This window comes from Propithecus coquereli, unplaced genomic scaffold, assembly GCF_000956105.1.
Source record: "Propithecus coquereli isolate 6110/MARCELLA unplaced genomic scaffold, Pcoq_1.0 Scaffold459, whole genome shotgun sequence".
Lineage (NCBI taxonomy): Eukaryota > Metazoa > Chordata > Mammalia > Primates > Indriidae > Propithecus > Propithecus coquereli.
The window spans coordinates 2,989,057-2,999,292 of record NW_012150385.1 but is presented as its reverse complement, the minus strand read 5'-3'; the positions used below and the strand labels follow the sequence as shown (position 1 = coordinate 2,999,292).

The following is a 10,236-nucleotide window of genomic DNA, read 5'->3' as shown; positions in this document are numbered from 1 at the left end:
TCATCTGACTTGTAACGATTCATCAGTAAATATTTACTGAACATCTGTTGTGTGCCTGGCACTGTTCTAGGTCCAGGGCTCAGCACTGAACAGACAAAGCTGTGTCCTCATGAAGCATTCATCTTAATGAGGGACATAGACAATAAGCAAGATAGATAAGTAAAATATACAATATGTTAATAAGTAAAGGAGGTTAGTGCTGTGTGTGGAAACTTGAAAATAAGTGAAGGAGGAACAGCAAAGCAAGGAGGGGATTAGAAAATGTCGGGGTTAATAAAATGTTGACATTTGAGATAGGTGTCCAGGGAAGGGCCTCTGAGATGATGGCTTTTGAGTAAAGAGCTTTTGAGAGTAAAGAGAGTAAAGATGGCTTTTGAGTGAAGAGAGTTAAGGGTCTAGCATGATGGTGTATAGAGGAGGGATCTCCCAGGTAGGGAGAACAGGAACAAAGTCCCCCTGTTTGCAAAGATGTCATTTTGGTTGGGTGAATTGAGGGGAATACTTGAGTAGGAGGTAGGGTCAGCGAGGTCAAGGGAGTGCCATATCAGATCAATACCACTTGCCTTGAAGGTAGAATAAAGACATTGGCATTTATTTGAGTAGGTGGAAAGTCATTGGAGGGTTAAAGAAGAGGAGTAGCATGATGCAGATTCCATTTTAAAATGAATTTTGGCTGAGTGCCATGACACTTGCCTGTAGTCCCAGCTATCTGGGAGGCTGAGGCAGGAGAATGGCTTGAGCCCAGGAGTTCAAAGCTGCAGTGAGTTGTGATCCCGCCACTGCACTCCAGCCTGGGTGACAGAGCAAGACCCCATGTTAAAAACAAAATCTAAAAAAATAACTTTGGCTGAAAATAGTGAAGTGGAACATGACAGAGCCAGGAAACCAGTTAGAAAGCCATTGCAGTGCTCGGATGGGAAGATGGTGGATTCTGTCAGGGTGTTGTTGGCAGTGGGCAAGGTGAGGAATAACTGGATTTTGAAGGTAGAACCAACAGTACTTGTTGATCTCTGCTAAGCATAATGTAATTTAGCAGTAGTTGGTGTTATCAGTTAGGATTGTATTCAGCTGCAAATAACAGAAAATGCTGCTGAATAACTTAAATAAGTAAGAGTTTATCAGAAGACAAAAATAAGTCTATTTGAAGAAGTTCAACAATAAGATCAGGGACACAGGATCTTTCTTACACTTAGCTTGCAAGCCCTTGTCCTCATTCTTTGGTAGAGTGCAGTGGCGTCATAATAGCTGACAGCAACCTCAAACTCCAGGGCTCAAGCGATCCTCCCACTTGAGCCTCCCAAATAGCTGGGATTACAGATGCGTACCACCATGCCCAACATATTTGTCCACTATTAACTACAAAATTCGGTCCCTGTGTTTAAATGAATTCATTTAAGTAGACTTTGGTATAATTATTTTAATAAGGAGAACCTCTTTTACTAATAAAATTCTCATTGTCTAGTATTATATAATGCTTCAATCTGCCTTTTTATTTATTTATTTATTTATTTATTTTTTGAGCCAGAGTCTCACTCTGTTGCCCGGGCTAGAGTGCCGTGGCGTCCTAGCTCACAGCAACCTCATACTCCTGGGCTCAAGCGATCCTACTGCCTCAGCCTCCTGAGTAGCTGGTACTACAGGCATGTGCCACCACACCCGGCCAATTTTTTTTTTTCTATATATTTTTAGCTGTCCAATTAATTTCTTTCTAGTTTTGGTAGAGACGGGGTCTTGCTCTTGCTCAGGCTGGTTTCGAACTCCTGAGCTCAAATGATCCGCCCGCATTGGCCTCCCAGAGTGCTAAGATTACAGGTGTGAGCCACCGTCCCCGGCCTGTCTTTGTATTTAAATTTAACACAGCATCACTGATTTTTCAGTATGTTCATAGATCTTTTCTTGTCTCTACCTGATAAGTAGTGGTGTCGGATGTTGCTGCTGAAAAAGACCATAAACTTAGACAAAGTGTTAAATCATTATAATGTGTGTGTGTGTATATGTGCTCAGCGTTAAACTAAGCGTGCTTTTCTAAACCATTGCTACTTTGAGAAGAAGTACGAAACATAATTCCAAATGAGTTGGTGTGTCCTTCCTTCTTAAAACAATCTTTCTGAAAAAGTCCTAATTGTCTAGGAATGCTCTCATGTGAGTGAGTACAGTACTTGGCAGAAGTTAGAGAACAGCTGATGAGTCAGCGCTCTGGACCCCGCCCTGCCCTTCAGCCCTGTTCCTGCAGGGGATGCATCCTCCAGATCTTGGTTCTGCTTGCTTCCTAGGATGTGTAGGCCTCCACTCAACCGGTGTGTGAATACTTCTGAGTACGGATAGCAAGACAAGACAAAGGAGTGTTTTCAAATTCTGTGGGCAGTCCAGGCCACCCCCCAACCTGGAATCCTGTTTTTTCATGCATAATCTTAAAATAATTCTAGAGATAAGAATTTAGATGATAGGGCTTGAATCACATTTTTAGAATTAATTCTTTAATAATTTATAAAATGTGATTCTAGTATGCTGTTGAGCAGTGGTCCCCAGCCTTTTTGGCACCAGGGACTGGTTTCGATGGAAGACAATTTTTCCAGAGATGGGGAGAGGGGGCGGGTGGGTAGTGGTGGTGAGGGAGCATGGTTTGGGGATGATTCAAGCATATTGCGTTTATTGTGCAGTCAACACCTCTCTGCTAATGATAATCTGTATTTGCAGCTGCTCCCCAGTGCTAGCATCACCACCTCAGCTCCACCTCAGATCACCAGGCATTAGGTTCTCATAAGGAGCGGCAGCCTAGATCCCTCGCATGCGCAGTTTACAGTAGGGTTGGTGCTCCTATGAGAACCCAGTGCTGCTGCTGATCTGACAGGAGGCAGAGCTTATGCAGTGATGGGGAGTGGCCGTAAATACAGATGAAGCTTCGCTTGCTCACCCACTGCTCATCTCCTGCTGTGTGGCCTGGTGCCTGACTGGCCACAGACTGGTACCGGTGGGTGGCCCAGGGGTTGAGGAGTGGGGATTGAAGCTATAGAGTCCTTGCTCTTTACAGGCCTCTCTTTACAATCGTGTGCCTGTGCAGATTGCCTCATTACACAATTTGAGGAGGCTGACTGGCCTTTATTTTAAATTTGAAGGTGAAGTTAAAATGACTACATTTACCAGAAGTAGTTGAAAAGCCAGAACTGTTCTTACCCTGTTTCTCCATTTCTTGCTCAGGGCAAGGCGGTTCCTTTTTCCGCCTTAATTTCCATACTTTTCAGGTAGAACAAGTCAGTTTGATTTATCAGTTCATCACCTACTTAAATTCCATGGGAGAGTGAAATAGTTACAGTTCTATTAATCTTCCAAGTTTGCTTATTAGACAAAACGAGATAGTAGGTGGTGTTTCAGACAGGGACCACAGAATGTATGAGAACTGAGTAGTGAAGATGCGTGACCAAAACCGCTGCGAGTTTTTTGAGTGGCCCTATTTCCCTGAAGGTTCGAGATTGTAGAGTGAGGATTGAGGTTGGAAAGGTAGCCTGGGGCCAAATTGGGCCTTGTTAAACCGGACTAGGAAGTTTTTGCTGTGGGGTAGTGGCTTACAGTATTTACCCATTGCCTTGCTGCCCTGTATCTTTCAGTAGGTAGTACTGAAGGATTTTGTTTTGCATTGTCCAATACTTTTGGTTAATGTTCTTTTCGTTGGGGTGTCTGAGAGTAAAGTCCTTCCCTTATACTTTAAAATGAGGGTATTCTTCAGTGTGATAAAGGAAGAGATACTTTTTACAGATTTTGGTTATATTTGCCTGCATTTTTTAAGCTGATATTTTGAGAGTTTGATTCTAACATAGGAAAACTGTATAGTTCTTACAATGTGTAATGTGTCAGATTACACACATGTTTAGCCATGTTAGAAATAACAGTGGATTTCAGAAAAATGGCATAAAATCAAAGTATTTTGGTAGCAAGTAGGTGGTTTGTTTTTATACTTCTCACACAAAATAGGTACTTAATAATTGTTTGAATTTTAATGGTAAGGCTAGCAACCATTGGTGACTTTATCTACCAGCAGAATTTTATGATTGTAGGGCTATCAATTGAGTGTTGAAAAGATTAGATTTAAATATATTATGCCAGAAATTTTCTTTCCTCAATAGGGTTTGGATTGCTGGGAAATGATTCTGCTTGAGGGAAGAGGAGAAACTTAAAATATGTAGCTGACCATGATGGAAGTATGCTATTGTCTTTTGATAGTACAGTTTTTTTTTGGTTTTTTTTTTTTTTTTGAGACAGGGTCTCACTGTGTCGCCCTCAGTAGAGTGCAGTGGTGTCGTCATAGCTCACTGCAACCTCAAACTCCTGGGTTCAAGGGTTCCTCCTGCCTCAGCCACCTGAGTAGCTGGGACTACAGATGCGTGCCACGATGCCTGGCTAGTTTTTCTATTTTTAGTAGAGACAGGTCTCGTTCTTGCCCAGGCTGGTCTTGAACTCCTGAACTCAAGCAATCCTCCCGCCTCGGCCTCCCAGAGTGCCAGGATTACAGGCGTGAGCCACTGTGCCCAGCCATGATAGTACAGTCTTGATAGTAAGAGTCATTGAAGGTTTGAAACACAGGGTTTGGGATTGATTGTCTTAATCACAGTCAGAGGGACTACTCAGTCCATAGAATTTGAGTTTAAGTACGTTTGGGTTGCTTCACAGTTGCTTTGTTTTATAAGCTTTACTGTTTCTACTTTTCTTTCATCTCTCTTGGTTTTAGAAACTCAAGTTTAAAGTAAGGGATCTTTATTGTTAATCTTCTGATTCCTACAAGACTGATTCAAGAACTTTTGAGTCAGTTTGTGTATTTAGTCTATTCTCCTTGCTGGGCTCTTTGTGGAACACCTGTGAAGTGTGGGTGTTGTGTTAAATTCTAGTGCTAGAGACGCGATGTGGTCCTTGCTCTAGGTTGCCTGTTGTCCCTGGGGAAGTAACTGAAGTAGCTGTTGTCAAAGGGTGTGTGCAGTGGAGATGCTGGCAGGCCCAGAGAAAGGCCATCATTGGTGAATAAGACAGGCTTCCCCCAAGGTGCTCAGAGGAGAAGCTAGACCGAAACAGACAACAGAATAACGTTTTACTTTGTTGGGTGAGATCGATATACGTCTTTAACACTTACAGTTGGAGCAACTTTGACTAAGTCTTGTGAAGTAAGTCCAAGGTGGCAGGCCTTGAGAACTGATGCCATATTATTTATTGCTAACTGTATTCTTTTGGTTTATCTCATATATGAGGAGAGCGACAAATGTTTTTAAAATTCATTTGTATCTATCACTTCTGAGAAGATAGATAAATGTTCCGTGGGTCTAGCCAGTTCTTTATCAGGCATGTGGGTAATTACTGTGAAGCTGCTGATTTTTTTTTTTTTTTTTTACTCTTTCTTGGTACCCCTGATGGCTCTACTGAGTGATATGCCCATTGGAATTCTACTTTTTAATTTTTAACCACAGAGATAATTGGCACAGATAATTGGTAGATTGATGTGCTACTTGTATCAATGCAAGAGGCTATTGAGGCTATCTTGTTATCCAGGGAGCATTTTATGCCTTATAAACTATTTTATTTTTTTAAGAGACAGGGTCATGCTCTGTCACCCACGCTAGAGTGCAGTGGTGCAGTCACGGGTCACTGTACCCTCAAACTCCTGGGTTCAAGTGATCCTCCTGCCTTAGCCTCTTGGGTAGCTAGGACTACAGGTGTGTGTCACAATGCCTGGCTAATTTTTTTGGTTTTAATTTTTTGTAGAGATAGGGGTCTTACTATGTTGCCCAGGCTGGTCTTGAACTTCTGGCCTCAAGGCCTCCCAAAGTGCTGAGATTATAGGCATGAGTCACCATGCCCCACCCATAAACTCTTTTTTTTTTTTTTTTTTTTGAGACAGAGTCTGGCTCTGTTGCTCTGGCTAGAGTGCTGTGGCGTCAGCCTAGCTCACAGCAACCTCCTGCCTCAGCCTCCCGAGTAGCTGGGACTACAGGCATGTGCCACCATGCCCGCTATTTTTTCTATATATATATTTTTAGTTGTCCAGATAATTTCTTTCTATTTTTACTAGAGACGGGGTCTCACTCTTGCTCAGGCTGGTCTGGAACTCCTGACCTTGAACGATCCACCCGTCTCGGCCTCCCAGAGTGCTAGGATTACAGGCGTGAGCCACCGCGCCTGGCCCCATAAACTCTTGTAACAGTCTGAAGGACCCTGGGAATCATCTGGAGGCAGACTCCACAGTCATGAAGGTTCTGCTTAGATTCTGACATTGCTGAAAATGTCAGATCATGAATATTTCTATCTGACCATCATTAAGTTGTGAGGTCCACTTAGTTGAGTGTTTGTCAACCTGTTTTTCTTTAGCACTCCTGCTCTGGAGTTTTTTTAGATACGAGTTTAACAGACTGTAACATTAAGGGGCTACTGCCTGTATGGCTAGGAGACTGCATGTATAAATTCAGTTCATTTAAGGACTTGAACAGATTTTCACTTTGGAAATCAAAGGGTAGTAGGCAGGTCAATTAGTTCGCTTCCTAAAATGGTCAGTGTTCTTTAATTCCTTAGTGGCTATCTTAAACTTGTTAAAATCTACACTGCTGTAACAGAGACTTTAATATAGTGGTTTAAAGAGGAGAGCATTTTCATTCTCATTGCACTTCCTGTTTTTAAATTGAGATATAATTTACACATAGCAAAATGTACCCTTGTTAGTGTACAGTTCTGTGAGTTCTAACAAATACATAAATCAAGATTTACAGCAGTTCTATCACCCCCCAAAATTTCCCATACCTTTTTACTGTCAACTGCCCCCACTTCCTGCCTCTGGAAATTACGTGCTAGTTTTCCGTTCTTGCAGTTTTGTCTGTTCCAGAGTGTTGTATAAATGGCATTATCCAGGGTAGTATTTTGAGTCTTACTTCCCCAAACACAGTGCATTGGGATCATCCTTGTGTCTGTTGTCGGTGGCTTGTTCCTTCTTCACTGCCACGTGGTACTGTGTTGTCTGGCTATAGTACTTTGTTTATCATCAACCAGGTGAAGGACCTTTGGGTTGTTTCCATCATAGCACTTTTGAAATGAGTGGCTCTTGAGGATGGTAGGTCTGGGGGTCGGTGCTTCTTAGATCATTTAGGGACCCCTGATCCTTCCATCTTGTTGCTCTGCTGTCTTCTTATTTTCTTCATCTGTATAATCAAAATCTGGATGTTAGGCATGTTTATTCCAATTGGAAGGAAGTAAAAGGGGAGATACCCAGGGCAAGCAAATGAGGCAGAAGTTCCATATTGTTCCCATGTCATCTGTGAGAACTAAGTCATGTGTGTCTATAGCTAGCTACAAGGAGGCTAGGCATTGTAACTTCTAACTGGAAGGCCAGGTATCCAAGAAGCAAAGAATGGAGTTTTGGTGAATGATTAGCAGTCTGAAATAGAACATGTCAGAATAAGTCCCTTTTAGGAAACAAATGAATGGGAAACATTCAGTGGTCCATAGTAATAATAGACTCTTTACTGGGCAGCATTTGGGAAGCCCCCTCCCCACCGTTTGCCATGGTATAGGCTTCTCATTCAGGCCTGGTTCTTTTCTCTGATTGGAACGCCTGTCTATGCTCAACTCTTGACTCCACCCTTTGCAGGGTCTTCTTGCCTGTTTTCTTCCTGGCCACATCTGAGGTGCCTTTTGGGGAGGGTATGCCCTCAGTGGATTTGCACAATTTTAATAGCCTATGCCTTCGAGTGCACTTTTAGGAGCCCGAGGATTGCATTAGGGATTAAATAGTCACAGGTATTTGTAGTCTAGATTTTTTGTTTCTTTGGTAATAGGATTACCTCAAAAACTTTAGTCTTTTGGTTTAGTTGTTTCTAGTTAGTACCGTGTTTTAGATCATCTTTCTCTACTTTATTTTGATAGGGCCACGCTTGAAAACATCTGAAGCCACAGATTTTGGTGGGAAGGAGGCACCTTTAGTCTGATCTTCACTAGGCTGTTTATGCCCTTCTGCTGGGCTGAGAAATCTTTTTTTCTTCTTCTTCTTCTTTTTTTTTTTTTTTTGTGAGATAGGGTCTCTCTCTGTTGTCCAGGCTGGAGTGCAGTGGTGTGATCCTAGCTCATTGCAGCCTTGAACACCTGGGCTCAAGTGATCCTCTTGCCTCAGCCACCTGAGTAGCTAGGACTACAGGTGTGTGCCACCATGCCTGGCAAATTTTAAAAATTTTTTTTAGAGCCGGGGTCTCGCTGTATTGCCCAGGCTGGTCTGGAACTTCCACCTCGGCCTCCCCAAGTGCTGGGATTACAGGTGTGAGCCACTGCACACGGACTAGTAGGGGTGTTTTTGAACTTATTCACCCTGCTTCCAATTCTATTTTTTTTTTTTTTTGAGACAGAGTCTTGCTCTGTCAACCTGGTTGGAGTGCAGTGGCATCATCATAGCTCACTGCAACCTCAAACTCCTGGGCTCAAGTGACCCTCCTGCCTCAGCCTCCTGAGTAGCTGGGACTGCAGGTGCACACCACCACGCCCAGCTGGTTTTTCTGTTTTTTGTAGAGATGGGGGTCTTACTGTTGCTCAGGCAAGACCTCCTGGTCTCAAGCAATCATCCTGCCTGGGCCTCCCAAAGTGCTGGGATTAAAGGTGTGAGCCACTGTGCCTGGCGGAGAAATCTTAATAGGTTTATTCCCAGCTGTTTGGGGATATAGAAACGGTTTGTTTATTTTTGTTTATGCCTTATTGAGGTCTGTATGGTATGGTATTGTTTATGCCTTATCGAGGTCAATATGGTGTGTTAACTACAGTCAATTAACAATGTGATTTTGAGAAATAGTGGCAGCTTGGCATTTAGAGTAGATATTATATTATTGTGTTGTATTGAATTGGATTTCCCATCCATTGTAATCCATGCTATCATCTTCTGTACTGCTGAGAAAGAAAAAAAGTTGCTAATTAAACTATGACATGCCATTGGTTGTAAGATGCATTCCAGTTTCAGTGATGTTAACATGTGAAAAAAATGTGAAATCGAATGTGAATTGTTGAAATACCAGGTAGATTTAAAGCCAGAGGACCTAGGTTTAAATGCTGGCTGTGTTACTTTTTGTCTGTGAGATCTTGGGCAGGTCACTGTTGGCACTTTAGTTTCTTCTCTCTAAAGGAGAAAAATAAGCTGCTTTAGTGACATCACTTGATTCTTCTGTGGAACAGTGTAGTCAGAAAGCCTGTGGTTTAGCTCCTCTCTGCCTCCCTGTCCTGATCCCAGCCCTGTCCCCAGCATGAGTGCAATGGTTTATTCAGAGTACTCAGAAAGTACTAATCGAATGGATGAATGATGTGTAGAAGTTGGATAATTCAACACATGCTCATTTTCTTTCCTTCTCCTTTTTTATTTTTAGAAAGAAAGAACTTTCAGCCACCAAGAAAGACCGTGTGAATCATTGTCTGACAATATGTGAAAACATAGTGGCACAGTCTCTCAGGTAATTGCATTTTGAACTTTCTAGAAAAAATAAAAGCTTTATATTTTCAATCTTAATGGGCTGGACTAGTCTCTGTATCCCAGTTGACTGAAAACCTTTAAGAAATCCATTTGAAATGAGGACCCTTTTCTCATATTTCTGGGATCAAGGATATCCAGACACTATAATGAATAATGTTTCCTTTTTATAAACTTTTGTGCAATTATTGTTACCATTAGGATAATTGAACAGCATGTTTATATTTAATTAGCACCCTCGATAACTATAATTATTTAAAAATCATCTTTGGTTTGATATTTTTGCATTTAGTGCAATAGTTGGAACAGCTTGAGACTGTCCAATTTATCATCTCATTTATTTGCTTTTCTTTGGCAGTTTGCTGCTGTCGGTTTGTCCCTGTCTTGGGGCCTGAGCTCCCGGTGATGGCTGCTGCCTGCTCATCTGTGCTTTGGGATTAGTGGGGTCATGGGCAGTTGGCTGTAGGTCGATTTCCTTTGCTTGATCTTTCTTAGTGGGGTGAACTAGTAGCATTTTTTTTTAGTGACTGAGTCTTGCTCTGTCACTCAGGCTGGAGTACAGTGACACGATTATAGCTCACTGCAGCCTTGAACTCCTGGACTCAAACAATCCTCCTACCTCAGTCTCCCAAGTAACTGGGACTACAGGCACACACCACCACACTCTGCTAACTTTAAGAAATTTTTTTTTTTTTTTTTAGAGATAGGGTCTCACTGTGTTGCCCAGGCTGGTCTCAAACTCCTGGGTTTTTTTTTTTTTTTTTTTT

The 10,236-nt window shown here is 42.2% G+C and overlaps 1 protein-coding gene across 2 annotated transcripts in view; it reads left to right on the top strand.

Annotated features, from left to right (window-relative positions):
* Positions 1–10,236, top strand: part of HTT (huntingtin) — a 160,532-nt gene that overhangs the window by 3,110 nt on the left and 147,186 nt on the right. For both annotated transcript variants that reach the window (XM_012655049.1, XM_012655050.1), the window contains exon 2: positions 9,369–9,452. In XM_012655049.1, coding sequence (XP_012510503.1) covers positions 9,369–9,452 — 84 coding nt within the window. The remainder of the gene's footprint in view (positions 1–9,368; positions 9,453–10,236) is intronic.